The 22,086-nt window shown below is 50.7% G+C and overlaps 1 protein-coding gene across 1 annotated transcript; it reads left to right on the top strand.

Moving 5' to 3' along the window:
- The first annotated feature begins 91 nt into the window (after positions 1-91).
- Positions 92-1,801, top strand: LOC4346786 (uncharacterized). The gene has a single exon (XM_015755662.3). The coding sequence runs from the start codon at positions 650-652 to the stop codon at positions 1,562-1,564; it is 915 nt and encodes a 304-aa protein (XP_015611148.3). The 5' UTR covers positions 92-649; the 3' UTR covers positions 1,565-1,801.
- The last annotated feature ends 20,285 nt before the right edge of the window (positions 1,802-22,086 follow it).

The raw sequence follows: 22,086 nt of genomic DNA, 5'->3' as shown, positions 1-22,086 counted from the left end.
ATAAGGAAAAAACGCGTCGTCAGTCAAACAAGCTGACCGAGATCGTGGCCGTGGGCTTAGTACTAATCTCTCTCGCGCGTGACCCTAACACACAGTCACGTCACGTCTTCACACACCTGGTGCCACTGCCCATGGCGACGCCGACGGAGACGCGACGCCGACGGAGACGCGCCGCCGCGGTCGGCGAGGGGGCAAGCTTAACAAGGCGCGGAGGAAGCCGCCGGTCGACCCACCCAAGGTCGTCGACGGCGGGACGACGACGACGACCGTGGACGACGTCCCCGACCACCTCCTCCAGGACATCCTCCTCTGCCTCGGCTCCTCCGCCTGCCTCGTCCGCGCGGCGTACGCGTGCAAGCGGTGGCGCCGCGTTGTCACCGCCGCCGGCTTCCTCGACGCCTTCCGCTCACTCCACGGCGCGACCCACCACGTCGCCGGGCACTACCACACCGTCGACGACGCGTACGACAGGCAGGCGGCGCCGGGGGCATTCCCTGATGGTGGCAGGAGCTTCGTCTTCGTCCCCTCCGACGAGCTCGCCGACACCGATCGCCGCCGGTTCTCCTCCCTCGATTTCCTCCCGGACTGCGAGAGCGGCTACTCCTGGGAGCTCGCCGACTCCCGCGGCGGCCTTCTCCTCCTCACCAAGATGAAGCAACGCACCGGCGACGGCTCACCGGCGCGGCGCCACTGCTTCACCTTCCCCGACATCGTCGTCTGCGAGCCCCTGACGCGGTGCCACCAGGGTATCCTCTGTCCTCCCGACCTCAGCGGTTACCAGTGCCTCGGCGTCTTCCTCCTCGACGGCGACGGCGACGGCGGCCGCATCGGCATGTCCAACTTCAAGGTCATCTGCGCACTCTACGATCGTTACCTGCTGAACTATATTCTCCCTCTCAGCGAGACATTGGCCTGCACGTTCACCTCCGGCAGCGGCGGCGGCGGCTGGCGCCTACCGCACAGCACAGCCGCCGGTGGCGACGTCACACTAGAGCATGTAAGGCTCGACGCCACGAGCTTCGTGGGGCGTGCAAATGGCCGCGTCTACTGGGAAATCGAGGGCGACGAAGGCGGCGACATGCTCGTCCTCGACGAGACCACCGCGGGATTCTCCCTCGTGACGTTCCCGGAGAACGTCCGCGAGAGCTACGACAAGCGGACGTTCCGGATCATCGCCGGCGGCGACGGCGTCGCCATGCGCGTGGTCCGTGTGATAAACAACGACCTCAAGGTGTTCGCGCAGCTCGACGGCGACGGCGAGTGGGTGCTCGAGAAGCGGGTTTGGTTGCCGGCGGCGGCACGGGGCCTGCCAGGGTACGACGAGGGGTACTTCCAGGAGCAGAACGGAGAAGCCATCGTTGTCGCGGCGAGCGCGGCGTATGTGCTGCTGACGCCGCCGGTGGAGGACACTTGGCTCTTCTCCGTCGAGCTGGAGACGATGGCGGTGGAGCGGTGGCATGAGAGGAACAAGTATGCCGGGGTGGCTTACCCCTGCGAGTTGCCATGGCCGCGGGCTTTGCAGGCTACGGATGCTGATCAGATTAGTGGGAGGAGACGATGCTGATGAGATGTGGATTGATTCTGGCTGGTCCAAAACTGTTTCGACAGTTGCATGCATTCACTTTGCGTTGCATGATGTTTCAAGCGCAATAATATTGCTGGCGGAATATTGATGCCTTAGGTCGAAAAGTGTTCTTGGCCCGTCAAGCGACCGGTCAGGTTTATCGTTCACATTAGCCATACCATTTTGCAAAAACATTCTATAATCTGGAAGCAATGTAATCAAAGAGTGACATGCCTCGGTCTTCATCTTCAAAATCTTCGAATATTCGCGTCGGAACTAATCTCCGTACGTCAATGTTTGAGTACGCACGAAAAAGAGAGAACCAAAATAACTTAAAAATAAAATACTACTCCCTCCGTTTTATATTATAAGTCACTTTAATTTTTTTCTCAAACTTTTAAAATTTAATCAAGTTTATAGAAAAATATATGTCCATTTTTAAAACAAAACAAACATATTATTAAAATATATTAAATGTTAGTTTTATAAAACTATTTAGGTATTATAGATATTACTAATTTTTTTTATAAATTTAGTCAATCTTAAAGAAGTCAAAACAACTTATAATATGATACGGATGTAGTATTATTAATAACTAATAGTATTAGATAGAGTTAGTGTTACAGGTAAGACATACCTCTCATATATGGATTCTCGTGATATACGGAAATGTATATTCAAGTATGGTAATAAGGTGAGTCAGGAAAGAAACTGTTTTCGTGGGAATAAAAGACATTGGAGTTCAACCCAAAGAATACAAGGTTTTGTTCAGCCCATATTCTACTTGGAGAAGACATCCGTACAAATACAAGGCCCGTTGTGGGGAGGAGAAACATCGAATCACAAGCCATAGTCAAAGCCACATTGAGAGATAATCTGGAAGAGTCAGAGCCTTAGTTGTCGATACCAACTCATCGAGACGTACTCGGCATATCCAAATCGGCAGGTTAGATTATCTAACTTGCTCCCCTTTGTAATCCGTATGGTACGGTGTTTTTTTTCAAGATACACATATAAACTTGAGTAGAGTTGTTACTCATCCTGAGAACCCAAATCAATATAAATCATTGTTCTTCCATTGGTCTCCTTATTATAATCTTGTGTATATCTAGGTACAAACGACCCCATACTCTATAAATACCATTGTCGAGTATAGCTCGTCGATAGATAGATCTCAATTTCAAGAAAAATTGAGACTTGAATTGGATTAATCGGAGCTACAGATGGAAAGATATGGAGCTTAGAAATCAAAAACATTTTTGGGATTATAGAAAATTAAGACTTTCGAAAAAATAATTTGGATTTGATTTAGAGGATGACAGGTACGGTCAGGTCGGAGGTGGGTAAAATGGACATCGGAGGAATGAAAAAGGAGAAAAGGCCCGTGGGCTGCCCGGCCAGGAAGGCCCGTGGGCTGCCCGGCCTAGCCTAAGCGCGTCCCATAGTGGTAGTCTGCCCTTGCGGTGGCGGCGAGCTCAGGGTTGAAGCACGGCGCTGTGGGCTGAGGTTGGAGAAGAAGAGGGGATGACCACGGATTTATATGTGGTGGGTAGCGAAAGAGGACAACAGAGAGAGGTGGTAGCAAGAGAAGTGAGGGAGCGGCCGGTTGCCCTAGCGTCATTATACTGCTGGCCCAAATTTTGGAAGAACTTTGGAGTAATTTCGAATTGAGAAATTCAAATCCTATGATTGAAATTTTGATAGGGATTTTTGGACGGGGAATTTTAATGGTCGCAAGGAAGGATTCAACTAAAATCTTTTGGTGCTTATGTCCTTAATAACATTTAAACAACCAAAATGTTTGAAAATAGATTTTTTTATTAAAATAGTTTTTAACGGTCCGAACATCGGGGTGTTATATGAAATCAAGGAAGAAGTAGTTTGCATCGAGGCCAATCATTTCTAGCGGTGAGGTAAAACGGACAAAAGGTGCGGCTATGGTAGTTGTTAGGACATGACTATCGGAGGCAGTGATGGTAGTACTTGCCAACCTTCCACGGACGGGGTGATCAAAGCAACATAGGAAGTTGGCGTTGGTGACTATGCGGCGCCATCACTTGCATGTCACCATTTGGGAAGGACGAGCTAGAGTGGTGATGCAGCGAGGTGGAGGAAGTCGCCCAGTGTCATCAGGAATGACTTTGTTGTCTGCACTGTTGCCTTTTTTCATCAAGGAATAACCTACATTAATTTTTCACCTCATTATTTACCTCAAGGGGTGGGAGTTTCGGTTATCCCGGACCAACTCTGAGTTCTACTCTCCTAGAGGACAGAACTCAGATAAGCTTTTCACCCCTACCGCTACCCAGTGTGGCCTCTTCCTTGATTTTTGCCAGGATGCTCATTGGTGTGTTTGCAAGCTCCATGAACACTTTGGAGTTTTTTTTTCCTTCCAAAGCTCCCAAGAGATGTGGATGATTAGGGATTTTATGGGCTACATTGGCGCGTTCAGTAAGGTGAGGAGGAGGTTCCACCAATCTTGTACTGAGTTGCTGCGACTGAGTCCCAAATTCTTCTTGTCAATCTGCAATGGATCAGAAGGTGAACTACATATTCTGGTGTAGCTCAGCATAGTGGGCAGAACCATTGGTTGGGCCATTGGCGCGCTTGTAATCTGTCAGCCATCCAAACAATATTTTGTATGATTAGCTAGGCGAAGAATTTGCACTTCGATGGTGCCCATGTGTCCCATATGATGTTCTTAAAAAACTATTTTTATTGCTCCTTTGAACTGTATCATGTAGGCTGATTTGGACGAGTATTGGCCGTGCTCAGTGAACCTCCACTTGATGCAGTCTTCGGTGTTTGGCAGCAGGTCGATTGTTTGGATTTGCATCCGGAGCTTGACAAATTGTTGAAAATGCTGGGCCGTGGCATAGTGCATAGACAGGAGGTCACCTACCCAATTGTTGTTTGAAATAGCCTAGTTAACTGATATGTTCTTCCTTCTTGAGACGCGTAGATATTCGGTGCAATGGACCACGGGATTTGGCCATTCAACCATTTGTCGTTCAAGAAGATCGTCTTGTTGTCGTGCTGACCCTGATTTCCATTGCCGCATTAAACATAGCCTTGTAGTATTTCTCATTGCAATTTGCAAGGCACCGGCATGCTGCACCAAAGGTTTGTCTAGCGCCACCAATTCAAACCAAAGCCAGCGCAGAGCTTAGTGCTCGAGCAAAACGTTGAAGGTCCAGTGCGCCGAGACCACTTAGGTCTTTCGGTCTGTATTCCAGTTAATTTTGCATCCCCCCGGGGGGCACCGGAGAGGTTTACACTACCGGCCCAAAGGAGTTTTCGTTTTATCTTGTCCAATGCTTGGAACATGGCCTTAGGTAACTTGATTGAAGTTAAGTGGTAGATCGCCTGGGCCATGAGAACCGTTTTGACCAGTTGTTCTTCCCGCATGGTTGAGGAGTTTTCCCTGCTAAGGAGGAAGCGTGTATGCTGCCTTGCCTATCAGCGGTTGATGATGCGCTTTCCCAAGTTTCGTCAACGAGAGGGGTAGGCCTAGATAGGTGATCAGGAAATCACCTTGTGTGGCAAGGAAGTTCGTCATGATGTTGTTTAGGTTAATCTAAAAGCAGTGAATTGGTGCCACTTGACTCTTCCGCAGGTGAATTAGCTCTCAACACTACTAGAAAAAGCATTTTTGCAGGCGGCCAAAAGTAGTTTTTCTAGGCGGGGGAAGGACCGCCTGTAGATAAACGCCTGCGAAAATCATCACCCAATGGCCCGCCTGCGAAAATCCTCTGGACGAACAAAAAAATGCGCCCCGACCACAGGCTCCGCACCACCACAGTCGCCGTCCACGCCACCGCCTCCGTGTCCGTGCCGCCGCCGCTGCGTCCGCGCCACCGCCGTCGCTCCCCCTCCGGCGGGGAGGGAGGGAGGGGAGGGGGATGATGGGCCCGGACGGTGGGGAGAGGAGAAGTGTTGAGGGAGGGAGAGAGAGAGAGTTGAGAGGGAAATGAGTGATGGGGAGGGGGTGAGAGGAGAAGATAAGGAGTTAAGTTTTTTTTTTGGGGTAGGTACGATTTTTGCATGCGGACCGCTTAAATGGTCCGCCTGCGAAAATTATTTTCGCAGGCGCCGCTTAAGTGGTCTGACAGCGAATTTCACCCCGATTTATATTTTTGTAGGCGGTCATTTGGCTCCAAGGGTCATATCTGCCTGCGAAAAAAAGACCCCACATCGGGTAAAATGCTTTTTCTAAGTAGTGCAAGCCCGTGGATTCACCAAAGACCTCTAGGGTTTGAGCTAAGGATGAAAACATCCCGTTAGGTTGGTGCGACGAAGATTGCGATATCATCTGCGTAGAGGGATGTTCGCATCCTAGCTTGCCGGCCACTTAGACATGATAAGGTGCCATCCTCCGTTGCTTTGTCTAGTACTTGAAGAATTGGGTCGATCGTTAGGATTAAAAGGAGAAGTGACATGGAGAGCCTTTGCTTTGTTTAGTATTTTCATGGGATGCATGGCTCTTTTGTGCGTGTGCACAATACGTAATTTTTGTAGATACTTGGCTAAAGGTGGTTCAACAAATGACCATGAAAGCCGTTGCTAGGTTCCTAGAAATTGATTTCTCTGCACCCGTGAAAGCTAAATCCCACTAGCACATATTCTTACATCCGTACACTACTAGAGAAATCTTTTATCCTAGTCCCAAAACACAAATATACCTGATGAACCGGTACTAAATATGCTTTAGTACCAGTTCGAAAAGCCCAAGTCCCTAAACATACCTTAAGTTCCAGTTGGTAACACCAACTGGTACTAAAAATGCATCTTTAGTATTGGTTGGTAACATCAACCCGGATTAAAGATATTTTTAGTACCGGTTGGCAACACGTTTTATACCGGTTGGTAACATCAACCCAGACTAAAGATGTCTCTAGGGTTAGTTTAAAAAGAAAGTATCTTTATCGAAGTCAGATGTGTGTAGTAGGTGGGATGGTAACGCGCGTGAGGGCTGAGGTGAGAGATCTTGAGTTCGAGTCCCACAATCCCACATATATATATATATATATATATATATATATATATATATATATATATATATATATATATATATATCTTTACAACAGTTTCCTTCAACACGTACTAAAGATCATGACTCCTCGTCGCTGACTGAAGCATCTAGGCCCCGGTTGTTAATTTTGATAATTAATGACAAGAGCTAATTGTGGACTAACTGTTCTCTTGAGTTATATATTTTGAGTTAGGACCACGTGATATGTGTTCATGGATGATTACCCTGGACTAAATTCGATGGCGCAAAGCAAAAGGAACGAAGATGGTAAAACTAGAGGTTTTTATTTTAATTGATCGAGGAGTTAGGCGATCAAAATTTGCTAGTTGTATTTATAGCTTTGCCGTACTATCAAGAGGGGTAATGACCTAAACAAAGAGATGATTAAAATGCCACATTAGGTCATTTGTATTTAGACTTGGTTCTCAATCTATATTCATTTCTCTCTGTCTGGGGCTGGTCTGACTGGCGGGTAGATGTTGGTCTGACCGATGGCTCAATGCCGGTCTGACCGACCCCTTGGAAGGTGGCTGTGGGCCTAGGTGGTGTGCTCTGGGGTGGAAAACCCGAGCCGCCAGAGCCACAGTCGGTCAGACAGAGCTAGTGGCGGTCTGACCGAGCCATGGCCGGTCTGACCGAGCCGTGGCCAGTCTGACCGGCCACCGTATGGCGGTCTGACCGGTTGGGCTGAGTGGGATCAATAATTGCACTGTAATGGCTAGTTTTCTAGCCGTTACAAAGTAGTTCGGTCTGACCTGCCAGACAATGGCGATCTGATCGGCAGTGCACATAGTTGAGGGATTTCTCCTCTAATGGCTAGGTTTTGTTGGTGGGGGTATAAACACTCCCCCACCAGCAGCAAGGGGACTCTCTTGGCACTTGCTTCTCTTGCATACACCCTTTGCACACTCTCTCACACTCTCTCACACTCTCTAGTGCTTGTGTTCATCTATTAGGTGTGATTGAGGGTTGATTAGTCAAGAGTCAAGTGCATTTGCTTGATTGCAAAGATAGTGTGGCGCTTGATCATCTGCGAGCCGGGTCATCGCTTGTTACTCTTGGAGGTTGCCGTCTCCTAGACGGCTTGTGGAGGTGTTGCCTGGTGACCTCTCCAAGGAGATTGTGGAGAAGGCCCAGCGCCGGTTGTGAGTGGTTTAGAATTCACCACCTTTGGATTGAAGGAAGAACTACCCCTAGTGATCGAGGCTTGGGTATTTCACTTCGAGGGCCTACTCCCACCTTGCCCACTGCTTGATTGTAACGCCTTGACATTCGTTAGCCATAAACACAGCTAACTCACACCAGGGTGTTATGCATTACTTGTGAGATGGTACCAGTCCCAGGATACACTAGCTGGTACACACAAAATAAATGTGGAATCTAAGTAACTACTTTATTACATCACTGGGTAGTAGTCCTTACAAAGTTGCCATCATGGATAGGTCCATAGATGAAAACACAACATCATAGAAAAACATAAAGCGATGGTACATAAGCGAACAACGCGGACAGACTAAGCGACTAAGCAACTATGCACTAGGCAAAGAACCTAGGCAACTAACTTATTCCACAGGCGAGGCTTGGGGCTAGGCACGAAACATCTAGAAGTCTTCATACTCGGCTTGCTCGTAGAGATACTCCTCAACGGTCGGGTCGACGTCTTCGTCTTCGAACTCTATAGCTTATTATAAGGGGCAAGGGTGAGTATTTAACGTACTCAGCAAGCCAGGGGAAAGAATGATATGTTCGGTTTAAACAAGGAGGCTAAGGTTTTATTTGCGAAAGCTGCCCTTTTGGCAAAGTGATTTATTTCACAAAAACTCCTTGTGAGTCAAGTTTTAGTTGTCGGGAGGAGGCTCACGTGTCACGTCCTGATAAATTCATCCCGAGAATAAAAATCATTCGCTAAAAGGAATAATAGAATTAATTAAAAATTCGAAAAGAAATTGGCAAACACTAAAATACGTGCCAGAAAAATTCAAATGTGGCCCGGGGAATTTTTGTTAAATTCTCCTTGGTCTAAAAAGAGCCCTCAAATTTTACTTGAATTTTCAGAGCACCGGAAATAATTATTAAGCAACAAAAACAATTATCAAAGTTTATTAAAAAGAAAAACCTAAAAATAATCCTCTTCCTCCTTTGGGCCAAGCCCAGCCCAAAGTCTCCCTTTCCTCCCTCTCTTTCTCTCCCTCTCCTTCTCTCCCTCTTTCTCTTGGGCCTCCTCCCCTCTCGGCCCAGCTCCCTTCCCCCCCCTCTCTCTCCCGGGCTCTTTCCCCCCCCCCTCCTTCCTCCCGGCCTGCCTCGGCCCAGCCGCCCGGCCCAAGCCGCCTCCCCCTTCCCCCCCCCTGGGCCGGCCGCCCGGCCCAACTCGAGCGGCGCCCTCCCGCCCGAGCGCGCACGTGCGCGCGCTGACCGCGCGCCCCGCGCGGGGCCCACGCGTCAGCCCGCCGTCGCCTTCTTCCTCCTCCCAGCCGGCCTCCTCTCTCTCTCCCCGAAAACCTAGCTTCGTTCCTCCCTCGAATCCACGCGATTTAAGCCTTGGATTCCAAAATTGATTGGGGGGAATTAATCCCCATTGATTCCTCTTTGATTTCCCCCGTTTTTCCCCTTGAATGGCGCCCCCAATCGCCGGGAACGCCCGCGTTTTCTCCGGCCACCAACCATTGCCGCCGGCCGGCTTTCCCGCCGCCGTTCCGACCTTCCCCGTGGCCGGCTCCCTCCCCCATTCTATAAAATGGGATCCCCGCACTCCGTTCTACCGTTTTAACCCCATCCCGAGCCTCCCCGTGGTCTCTAGCCCCATCCCCGCCGTCGCCCTCTCTCTCCCACGCCGCCGGCGACCTCCAGCCGCCTGTGCCGCCTCGCCCGTGCGCCGGCCGGCCGCGCCGTCGCCTCCTCTAGCATCGCAGCCGCCTCCTCTTCGCCGGCCTACCCTCCGTTTCGCGCGGTGACCGCCGGAGGCGCACTCCCGCCGTCGCCCTTCTCATTCCTCCTTGCCGGCCACCTCCAGCCGCCTCTCCCTCCTCACCGGAGCATCGTCCGGCCGTGCCGTCGCCCCCCTCGGCTCTGCAACACCGTCCCCTTCACCGGCCTCACCGTCTCCTCGCCGGAAACTCGCCGGAACGGTGCCCCCGCCGGCAACCAGTGACATTGGTGCCACTGTACTCCCTCCAGCCGGCTGCTGTTCATCGCCAGTGCGCCGATCGACGCCGCCGTCTCCTCCTTCGACACCGCGGCATCGCCTTCTTCCCCGGCATCACCTCCTCCTCGCCCGAATTTCGCCGGAACGCCGTCGTCTCCGCGCCGGCCTCTCCTTCCTCCTCGTCGGCTCGTCGCCCCGCTGCACCACCACCTTCACCAACATCGCAGCGGCGTGTTCCACGCCGTCCCCTCCTCCGCTCAGCCGCTGCTGCCTGCCATCATTGTTTCATCGTCGTCTCCGATCGTTCTCGTCGTCGACGTCCCATCGGTCGCCCGGCTCGTCGTCTCGCGGCGCCGCCTCCGTCGTCGGCATCGTAGCGGCGTGTTCCACGTCGTCCTCGTCCCCGTGCAGCTGCTGCTGGCTGCCCCTCGTCGCCCCCTCGCCGGTCCCGGTCGTCGTCGTCGTCGTCGTCCTCTCGTCGTTCCCGGTCGTCGTGGCGTTCGTCCCTCCGTCAAGCCGTTCCCGTTCGTCGTCCTCGCTTCGTCAAGGTCGCTGCAGCCCCCGTCATCGTCTTCGTCCTCGCCTCCGCGTCGTCAAGCCTCGTGCCGGCCGCGTCTCGCCTTCGTCCAAGGATCGCCGCCGAAGCCGTCCCCTCGCCGTTCGTCTCCGTTGTGCCCGTCTGTCTCCGCCGCGCCCGTTCGTCGTTGTCGTTCCCGCGCCTCGTCGCGTGGTGGTAAGGATCCGTCCTCTCGCTTCCCCGCCCTCGTCCTTTCGGTGTCGCCCCGTACCCGTTGTGCGGTCGTCGACCCCGGTACCCGTGTACCGGTGTCGGTAGTCGTTCACGTGTGCGGGTGGTGACCGTGTAGTGTCCGTGTTAGTGTGCCCGCTCGGTAGCCGCGTGGTTTCCACGTGTGCAACCCGTGTGGTGTCTAGTGGAGTCCGTTTGTCGGCCACTCGCCTCGGTTGACACACGGGATCCGCTTCCGTCGACCCGTGGACCGCCTCTGTGTACCCGGTCTACCGCGGTCCTTTAGGTTGACATGTGGGGTCCGCATGTCAACGGCGCAGCCTTCCTGTCCTTTCCAGGCTAGCGCTTACACCTGTTTTATAGTTGCAAAGCTTAATTATAATAATCCGCAAATCTCCATATAACAGCATTAAACCTCGGATGATCATATTTTGGTCATACGAACTCCGAATCGACCCGTTCAAGTCTCTTAATGTTTGTTATAACCTAAAGAACCCTGTGCTTTGTTTTTATGTATTGTTATTGCTTCTTCATAGGCTTGTAGCTTTGCTTGTGTGCTTCGCGTAGCTTTCGTCGTTCCGGAGGTTCCCGAAGCGTGGTTCGCGGTCGTCGCCGAAGGTTCGGAAGGCCGTTCTCTCTGAGCAAGGCAAGTCACATCACCCTTGAGCATATTGAATCCCAGTTTATAAAATTATTTTGATTTAAATTATCGTATTATCGCTTTGCTTAAATTCCCGCGTTATCACTGTTTTATTTAGCCATGCCTACTTACCTTTGTTATGACATTATTATTGCTATTGTTATTATTACCTTGTTCACCCTAGGAAAATAAGAACCCCAACTAGTGGGTACTCTATTCATGGTTCCACTAGTATAAATTTAGGTAGATGCTTCGCTGAATAATTAGGCAACATTAGGTGGTTTTATAACTTTAGACTTTGGGAATTCTCATATCATTTGGACACCATGGAATGGTTGGCTTATGTTGGAATTGGACACACACCTCTCTTCCTCTTTCAAAACCCCTAAAACCTGTTTTCGGTGGGGTTTGGGTGCATGCCAGTTGTGGGAAGTAGCACCCCGGCCACTATAAGGACTAAAGCTCGGGCCTCTGTTGCAAAGCACTACCGTACTTCCACATGTCTAATGGGTAAGGCTTAGTTTGTGGCTCAGTCTAGTCATAAACAAAAGTACACGGATTGGAGATGGATGAAGTCGGGCGTCGATGGACATTCTCCAGGGCAAATGAAGGCTACACGAGCTGCGGCCCGGTAGTCGAGATGTCATACGGCAGAGGGTTGGTGCCCAATGCTAGGGGCTCAGTTCTGCCTGCCTGTCCCGGGTATCCCGGCCGTAGGTAGGATTGGGTCGGTACTCTTGTCTAAGGCTAGGATGGGTTGGAAACTATGTCACATCTTTACGACGGGTTCCAAGGCCATGGAATGCGGAGTAAAGATGTGTCTTGTGGGTAAAGATGTACACCTCTGATCAGAGTAAATCTATTCGAATAGCCGAGCCCTCGGATATGGGCAAGCCTAGCAATGTACCCAAGTCAGTGTTTTAATTCTTAAAATTTGCTCAACAACTAAAATATGGAATGGTTGGCCTGGGTTGGCTTGGGACGAGCTGGAACCCAGGTCGGGTTGCCAGTTCGGTCCGAATCATCGTAGGCCTTGGGTTAAGGCAGGTTCGTGAGGGTTCACGGCCTTGTTTAATAATACTGTGTAGCTCTAGGATCGTCTTTACAAAATGGCTTTGGGCAACTAAGTGACTTTTAAATGCTGTTTACTGCAAAACTTAATCCCTATATTATTATTCCCTTGTACCTCCCTTGCATTAATCATGCATCTGCCGGTGTGGCTTGCTGAGTACTGTGGTTGTACTCATTCTTGCTCAATCTTTCCCCCCTTCAGTAAGAGAAGCTTTGGAGAAGATGTCTTAGGTGGAGTCCTGGCTTATACCCCAGTTGAGCGCCTGTGAAGATGGAGCCGTAGGCCGCTAGTCCGCTGCTGTTTATTTTTTTTGATTGTCAGGCCTTAAGTGCCTTTGTAATAATGTAAATATTATCGATATAATAAAGATGTGTCTTTTATATCATGTTTGTGTGGTGTACCCCGGCTTTTCCTGGGACGGGGATTAATACACTAGCGTTCGGGAAAAGGCAATTTTCCCGGTCGCGACAAGCTGGTATCAGAGCCATCTCGACTGTAGGATAAGCCAAGTGGATAAAACCTAAGGACATATTTTATAAATAAAAATTATTTGCGAAAGTTCCTTTTTCTCCTTCCCCTAATGCTATTTGCAAAAGGTTTACTCCGTTCTTCCTTCTTCGGATTTTCAACTAGTACTAGATGGTCAGGTCAGTGAAGAAGAAGACATCGTCAGTTGTTTGCCGAAGCTCCGGAAGACTGCAGGATCCGCTAGCGAAATGGAGGAAGTAGTGAAGCCAGCTGTGTAGGAGTGAAGATCTTGGGAACCCATCGCAGAACCTAAGCCGCCCTCTAGGGTAGAGTTGTTAGTCGTGTGTTTCATTGCTTGTGTGTGTAGCGCGTGGTTTGCATCAGTGGGGTGTGATGTAACCATGCTAGGTTGTTTGCTTAATCAACTTGCAGAATAAGCCTAACATACATCATAACAGCAAAAGACTTAGATCTGTTAAGGTCCTATCCTTAGTTTCTAATCTGTCTCTCCCCTTTGTTTTCCCTCTCTCCCTCTCCAAACCTTTGCAACAGATGGCTGACAATGAGAAAGGCAATAAGGTCAGAAGTCAGGACATTGGTACTTCAAGCTCCCGAGTGAATGAAGCACCAGACACCAGTTGTGTGACACTAGTCCAACACCTGGTTAACCAGAACCGATTGCTTATAGAGATACTACAGCAGCACCAGACGCCAATTCTGAACTTGAGTCAAATACAACCTCAAGTGCAGTTGGAGGCAGTCCAAGCACTCACACCACAAGTCAGCGCACCGCCAACATCCCAGAAGGCCCCTCATGCCATGCCACATGTTGACCCAAAAGAAGCAAGTATCATCTGTTTTATGTGTGATGAGCAAGGGCACTACGCAAGGAACTGTCCTCAGCAGAAAAGAAAAGCACCAATGCGAACCGAAGATGAAGTCCGTAAGATGATCATTACCAGCACAGAATGGCCTCCACCAGGAATGACAAGACGTCAGAGAAGAAATACCTTCCGAGGTGCAACACAGTTGACAGAGCATCTTTTAGCTAATGGAGGTAGAGTGTCTGGTAGTGAAGATTCAGATCAAGTCTCCTCCGATGATGAAGATGAGAAGTCTCCCCAAGGTTTTAACCAGAATAAAATAGAACTTAAGGCATGCTCTCGTTGTGGAGAAATCGGTCATGTTGCCAGCTCGTGTGCCTCTACATGCGTTCATTGTGAGGAAGACCATCCACCCGACAGGTGTCCAACGAGCAGGATCACTTGTTTCTTTTGTGAAGGAACTGATCATGTACCAAAAGATTGTCAATTCAGTTTTCTGCTGACGAAGAAGATGGCTAACCAACCCGCCAGTTCCAACGGAGAGAAGCATCAAGGCAACACCAATCCTCGCCAAGATTACAGTTTCAGCCTAACTCCAGTGCCAGGACAGAGGAATCGAAATGAGAAAAGAAAATGCCGAGTCCGGGAAGACATCTGTTGCTTCAATTGTCAAGGAATGGGTCATTTCGCCGACAAGTGCCCAAAACCGAGAAACATAGCTGCCAGCACGTCAGTCCACGCAACTCCCTGCAATCAGAAGCTTGCTCCTCAACGAATTGTCATCCATGCATCCCGAAGCAGTCCTATAGCCCGCGTTGCAACAGCTCCAACTCCAGCGAGTGCATTACCACAAGGTGTCAATGCTCAATTTCAGCCCCAGCCATCAGTTGACAAGACAGAGGCCAGTATCGGCATTGTACCTTTGGATGTTCCAGCACAGCAGCCAAGAAATCAAGTACAGGATGAAGAACCCAAGCGTAAGAAAGTTATTTACAACGGTAGTACCTGTTAAGGAAGCAGACGTGCCAATCGCCAAGTGGTCACTGGAGCAAATGCAGTACCTGTTAAGCCTAGCGCTAGTCAGAAGCAACCATAATACTCTTATATCAGTAATCATATACTTATGTTTTATAGTTGTTCCCCGTCAATCATGTAATAACAGAGAAACATGAGATAATGAATGAGCTTGATAAGTTTATTGAGGGATCCATGTTAGGATTGCAAGTGCTGTGAGTTGTGTACATTTTGTTGCTGATTAGGGAGACCTAGGGTCTCATTTCCGTAAGCTCATAATCTATTATGAATCAAATAACCTAGCGATTGATGGCGAAGCAAATCAAGTGATTAACCCAAGAGACATTTGTTTGGACTAAGAGTTTCAGATGTGTCTTTTTCGGATCAAAGGCAATGACAGTCCGTATAGCTTTTGGCGAAACACTTCAAGGTTTCACTGAAAGGTAGCAAACCAAAGGACCTCATCGCCACCAGAAGCATCCACAACTCTCGGAGTGAAGAGTACTTAGCGACAAAGGTCAAAAGATGACTGATAGAAGATATCGAAAAAGATGTTTATTACCAGGCAAAGAAGTAGGTCGAAAGGTGATTGATAAGAGAAATCGGGAAAGAACACATCAAGGTCAAAGGTGTAAAGGAATACGCTGAATGCTAACTGAGGACAACATGAAGTGAATAGTGGTAAGTTAGAAGTAAATAACAAGCATGGTATCCTAGTAATGACAAGCTGATATCGACGCATAACATGAAGTGGTAACTTGTATGAGGTTGACCCCAAAGATATGAGCTATGCGAAGTTCTGGAACTGAAGCCCCATCTTCAAGTGCCGCAACCCAGTCGAAGTCAGCTAAAGGTTCAACCAGGGACAAGTCAGGTGAAGAGAAGATTCCATCTGCAACAGGAGATCGAGCCAAGCAGTCCAGAGTGGAGAAGTTGTGCTAGGCAAGTTTGTTATAGAAGACGGAGCGGAAGAAGTCAGACAAGAAGAGAAGACCGCCCAACCTATCTTCTTGCTAGCCTCCTCGAATCTCGGGGACGAGATTCCTGTAAGGGGGGTGGATTTGTCACGTCCTGATAAATTCATCCCGAGAATAAAAATCATTCGCTAAAAGGAATAATAGAATTAATTAAAAATTCGAAAAGAAATTGGCAAACACTAAAATACGTGCCAGAAAAATTCAAATGTGGCCCGGGGAATTTTTGTTAAATTCTCCTTGGTCTAAAAAGAGCCCTCAAATTTTACATGAATTTTCAGAGCACCGGAAATAATTATTAAGCAACAAAAACAATTATCAAAGTTTATTAAAAAGAAAAACCTAAAAATAATCCTCTTCCTCCTTTGGGCCAAGCCCAGCCCAAAGTCTCCCTTTCCTCCCTCTCTTTCTCTCCCTCTCCTTCTCTCCCTCTTTCTCTTGGGCCTCCTCCCCTCTCGGCCCAGCTCCCTTCCCCCCCCTCTCTCTCCCGGGCTCTTTCCCCCCCCTCCTTCCTCCCGGCCTGCCTCGGCCCAGCCGCCCGGCCCAAGCCGCCTCCCCCTTCCCCCCCCCTGGGCCGGCCGCCCGGCCCAACTCGAGCGGCGCCCTCCCGCCCGAGCGCGCACGTGCGCGCGCTGACCGCGCGCCCCGCGCGGGGCCCACGCGTCAGCCCGCCGTCGCCTTCTTCCTCCTCCCAGCCGGCCTCCTCTCTCTCTCCCCGAAAACCTAGCTTCGTTCCTCCCTCGAATCCACGCGATTTAAGCCTTGGATTCCAAAATTGATTGGGGGGAATTAATCCCCATTGATTCCTCTTTGATTTCCCCCGTTTTTCCCCTTGAATGGCGCCCCCAATCGCCGGGAACGCCCGCGTTTTCTCCGGCCACCAACCATTGCCGCCGGCCGGCTTTCCCGCCGCCGTTCCGACCTTCCCCGTGGCCGGCTCCCTCCCCCATTCTATAAAATGGGATCCCCGCACTCCGTTCTACCGTTTTAACCCCATCCCGAGCCTCCCCGTGGTCTCTAGCCCCATCCCCGCCGTCGCCCTCTCTCTCCCACGCCGCCGGCGACCTCCAGCCGCCTGTGCCGCCTCGCCCGTGCGCCGGCCGGCCGCGCCGTCGCCTCCTCTAGCATCGCAGCCGCCTCCTCTTCGCCGGCCTACCCTCCGTTTCGCGCGGTGACCGCCGGAGGCGCACTCCCGCCGTCGCCCTTCTCATTCCTCCTTGCCGGCCACCTCCAGCCGCCTCTCCCTCCTCACCGGAGCATCGTCCGGCCGTGCCGTCGCCCCCCTCGGCTCTGCAACACCGTCCCCTTCACCGGCCTCACCGTCTCCTCGCCGGAAACTCGCCGGAACGGTGCCCCCGCCGGCAACCAGTGACATTGGTGCCACTGTACTCCCTCCAGCCGGCTGCTGTTCATCGCCAGTGCGCCGATCGACGCCGCCGTCTCCTCCTTCGACACCGCGGCATCGCCTTCTTCCCCGGCATCACCTCCTCCTCGCCCGAATTTCGCCGGAACGCCGTCGTCTCCGCGCCGGCCTCTCCTTCCTCCTCGTCGGCTCGTCGCCCCGCTGCACCACCACCTTCACCAACATCGCAGCGGCGTGTTCCACGCCGTCCCCTCCTCCGCTCAGCCGCTGCTGCCTGCCATCATTGTTTCATCGTCGTCTCCGATCGTTCTCGTCGTCGACGTCCCATCGGTCGCCCGGCTCGTCGTCTCGCGGCGCCGCCTCCGTCGTCGGCATCGTAGCGGCGTGTTCCACGTCGTCCTCGTCCCCGTGCAGCTGCTGCTGGCTGCCCCTCGTCGCCCCCTCGCCGGTCCCGGTCGTCGTCGTCGTCGTCGTCCTCTCGTCGTTCCCGGTCGTCGTGGCGTTCGTCCCTCCGTCAAGCCGTTCCCGTTCGTCGTCCTCGCTTCGTCAAGGTCGCTGCAGCCCCCGTCATCGTCTTCGTCCTCGCCTCCGCGTCGTCAAGCCTCGTGCCGGCCGCGTCTCGCCTTCGTCCAAGGATCGCCGCCGAAGCCGTCCCCTCGCCGTTCGTCTCCGTTGTGCCCGTCTGTCTCCGCCGCGCCCGTTCGTCGTTGTCGTTCCCGCGCCTCGTCGCGTGGTGGTAAGGATCCGTCCTCTCGCTTCCCCGCCCTCGTCCTTTCGGTGTCGCCCCGTACCCGTTGTGCGGTCGTCGACCCCGGTACCCGTGTACCGGTGTCGGTAGTCGTTCACGTGTGCGGGTGGTGACCGTGTAGTGTCCGTGTTAGTGTGCCCGCTCGGTAGCCGCGTGGTTTCCACGTGTGCAACCCGTGTGGTGTCTAGTGGAGTCCGTTTGTCGGCCACTCGCCTCGGTTGACACACGGGATCCGCTTCCGTCGACCCGTGGACCGCCTCTGTGTACCCGGTCTACCGCAGTCCTTTAGGTTGACATGTGGGGTCCGCATGTCAACGGCGCAGCCTTCCTGTCCTTTCCAGGCTAGCGCTTACACCTGTTTTATAGTTGCAAAGCTTAATTATAATAATCCGCAAATCTCCATATAACAGCATTAAACCTCGGATGATCATATTTTGGTCATACGAACTCCGAATCGACCCGTTCAAGTCTCTTAATGTTTGTTATAACCTAAAGAACCCTGTGCTTTGTTTTTATGTATTGTTATTGCTTCTTCATAGGCTTGTAGCTTTGCTTGTGTGCTTCGCGTAGCTTTCGTCGTTCCGGAGGTTCCCGAAGCGTGGTTCGCGGTCGTCGCCGAAGGTTCGGAAGGCCGTTCTCTCTGAGCAAGGCAAGTCACATCACCCTTGAGCATATTGAATCCCAGTTTATAAAATTATTTTGATTTAAATTATCGTATTATCGCTTTGCTTAAATTCCCGCGTTATCACTGTTTTATTTAGCCATGCCTACTTACCTTTGTTATGACATTATTATTGCTATTGTTATTATTACCTTGTTCACCCTAGGAAAATAAGAACCCCAACTAGTGGGTACTCTATTCATGGTTCCACTAGTATAAATTTAGGTAGATGCTTCGCTGAATAATTAGGCAACATTAGGTGGTTTTATAACTTTAGACTTTGGGAATTCTCATATCATTTGGACACCATGGAATGGTTGGCTTATGTTGGAATTGGACACACACCTCTCTTCCTCTTTCAAAACCCCTAAAACCTGTTTTCGGTGGGGTTTGGGTGCATGCCAGTTGTGGGAAGTAGCACCCCGGCCACTATAAGGACTAAAGCTCGGGCCTCTGTTGCAAGGCACTACCGTACTTCCACATGTCTAATGGGTAAGGCTTAGTTTGTGGCTCAGTCTAGTCATAAACAAAAGTACACGGATTGGAGATGGATGAAGTCGGGCGTCGATGGACATTCTCCAGGGCAAATGAAGGCTACACGAGCTGCGGCCCGGTAGTCGAGATGTCATACGGCAGAGGGTTGGTGCCCAATGCTAGGGGCTCAGTTCTGCCTGCCTGTCCCGGGTATCCCGGCCGTAGGTAGGATTGGGTCGGTACTCTTGTCTAAGGCTAGGATGGGTTGGAAACTATGTCACATCTTTACGACGGGTTCCAAGGCCATGGAATGCGGAGTAAAGATGTGTCTTGTGGGTAAAGATGTACACCTCTGATCAGAGTAAATCTATTCGAATAGCCGAGCCCTCGGATATGGGCAAGCCTAGCAATGTACCCAAGTCAGTGTTTTAATTCTTAAAATTTGCTCAACAACTAAAATATGGAATGGTTGGCCTGGGTTGGCTTGGGACGAGCTGGAACCCAGGTCGGGTTGCCAGTTCGGTCCGAATCATCGTAGGCCTTGGGTTAAGGCAGGTTCGTGAGGGTTCACGGCCTTGTTTAATAATACTGTGTAGCTCTAGGATCGTCTTTACAAAATGGCTTTGGGCAACTAAGTGACTTTTAAATGCTGTTTACTGCAAAACTTAATCCCTATATTATTATTCCCTTGTACCTCCCTTGCATTAATCATGCATCTGCCGGTGTGGCTTGCTGAGTACTGTGGTTGTACTCATTCTTGCTCAATCTTTCCCCCCTTCAGTAAGAGAAGCTTTGGAGAAGATGTCTTAGGTGGAGTCCTGGCTTATACCCCAGTTGAGCGCCTGTGAAGATGGAGCCGTAGGCCGCTAGTCCGCTGCTGTTTATTTTTTTTGATTGTCAGGCCTTAAGTGCCTTTGTAATAATGTAAATATTATCGATATAATAAAGATGTGTCTTTTATATCATGTTTGTGTGGTGTACCCCGGCTTTTCCTGGGACGGGGATTAATACACTAGCGTTCGGGAAAAGGCAATTTTCCCGGTCGCGACATCACGCTTCGACCCATTCCACAAGTTGCTTTGCAACAACTTGTCACATTAACAAGCAACAGTTAATTTGTTTCCTCTATTAGTTTCTTTTCACTTTCACAACAACACAAAGTTCACACAGTTATCTTAGCACATCAACACCAACTCGGTCCTAACAATACCTCGGTGTCGGACGATACCCCAGGTCTCACAGACCCGTTCCTAACCACAAAGGTTAGCCGTCTGCCACACAGGCGGACTCTGAAAACGTTACCCTTCCCAATAACCACTTTTCCATAAACCTTTGTCAAACAAATATACGCTATGAGAAACACCTTACACTCGCCCTTGACTGTGGGCACGGCTATTCGAACAGTTCATTAATCTCTGCAGAGGTTGCACGCTTTACCCACACGACACGAAACTGACACCATTTACCCGTCGGTAATGGAAGTTCGTGATAAGGCATTTCTAAAGCTAACCCATGAAAATCACATGCCACCTAAAGGCTAAGATCCATAGCCGAGTATCAGTTAAGGACAGCCGTCATCCACTCAGGAAATACCGAGGATGTCTCCTACTCCTACTGGCACCATGCCACAATAGAGGCAAAAAGACACCCATGATGGGCAAAAATGTGTAAAACTTCATCTCCTCATTCTCGGCATTCCACAACCATTGGCACACCACAAAGGCATGACTCTGCATCATCACCACTTTCACAACACATTTTATTTCAGAACTCCTCGGTACAACGTACCGGATTTTTAAACAAGCATGGCTAAGCAAAACTACCTTGGTAATCGTATAACGATACCGTCGTAAACATTTGTGGAGCTATCAAAGGTATGGAAACATCAACCTATAAAATATAAGTGCGGCTACTAGGTTAGTCCGTCAGTTGTATAAACAATCCGAGGCCAAAACATGTTATTCGTGTGAACTAAGCAATGCATTTTTCAAACAACATATATTAGTAAATATAGGGGCAATGTGATCAAAGAGGCTTGGCTTGCACAGGGTTGGGGGTCTTCTCCCTCAAAAACGGCGTCCAGAGCTTCCTCGTACTCGGGCTCTAAACGTGAAAAGCGAAACTAATTAACAAAAAGCAATAAACACAAGCTCAAATCAGAGAAACAATGATGCCACTGTGTAGATCTCAATTTTTTTAAAAAAAATTAGGAACTTGAACGGGGTCAATCGGGGTTGATTTACTATGGATTTTCAAAGGATAAATGGATTTTCTAGAATATTTGGAAATCAAAATATTAAACGGAAAAGGAATATTCCGTGGAATATTCATCGCTAAAGGCGGACGGCAAGGGGTTGGCCCACCTGTCAATGATAGATGGAAGGAATGATGCGCGGGCCCAGGCTTGTCTGCTGCTTGAGGGATAGAGGGAGGTGCGGGGCCCGGCTATCAGTGACAGGAGAGAGGAAAGGGAGGTGGGACCGGCTTGGCAGTGGCTCGGCTCGGCTTCTCTTCTTCCTCCTCTCGCTATGCTCGACCCAGCCGGGGCACAGGCGGCACGCCGCGGCGGCGAGGTGCGGCTCCACGACCGGCGGCCGGGGAAGGCGGCGACTACCTTCGGCGGAGCTCCGCCGGCGATGGCGGCACATGAAGGCGGGGCGCGGTGGCTCTAGGCGGCGGCACAAAGAGGTGAACGAGAGAGGGAAAGAGGAGAGAGAGATGGAGATGGTGATGGCAAGGAAGGGGCTCGGGTTCCCCTTTTATAGGCGGGTGATGCGGTGGCGAGCTGGCAGTCTAGACACGGCATTTCGGGGGTAGACGGCTAGCAGCTAGGGCGGGATTCCGGGGTGAGAGGACGGTGATGTGATGGAGTGGCGTCACACACTGGTGGCAATTCGACGGTGAAAACGACGGCGACGCGACATGAGGTGACGCGCGGAGAGCAGGAACGGCGGTGGAACATGGGTGACGCGTGACCGATGATGGCTACGGCCGGGATTTGGGCGGTAGAGTTCTCAGAGCGAGGTGACGTGGGCGACGTCACGCGCGGTGGCGATGGAACGCGAGAGAGAGGGAGGCGCGAGCTCGGTGGCTTCCCGGAAGAAGGCGGGCAACAAGACATGTGCGCGATAAAATATGGGTGCTACATTGATGAAGAGGGCTTGTAGTGGCTTCGTGGTTTTGAGTGATGAAGTTGGGCTCGCCTCAACGGGGATTAAGAAACCGGCGAGGTTCTGAACCTCGGGTGAAAAACTCCTTGTCTCTTGTCTCATTTACCTTTTGCATGTACATTTGTGCAATTTACTTTCATATAGATATATTTGAGCCCATATCACTCTAGGATTGCAAAACTAACTTAGCGT

Source organism: Oryza sativa, chromosome 9, assembly GCF_034140825.1.
Source record: "Oryza sativa Japonica Group chromosome 9, ASM3414082v1".
NCBI classification, from domain to species: Eukaryota; Viridiplantae; Streptophyta; class Magnoliopsida; order Poales; family Poaceae; genus Oryza; species Oryza sativa.
Note: the sequence above shows the minus strand (reverse complement) of the source record. Positions and strands in the feature narration are given on the sequence as shown.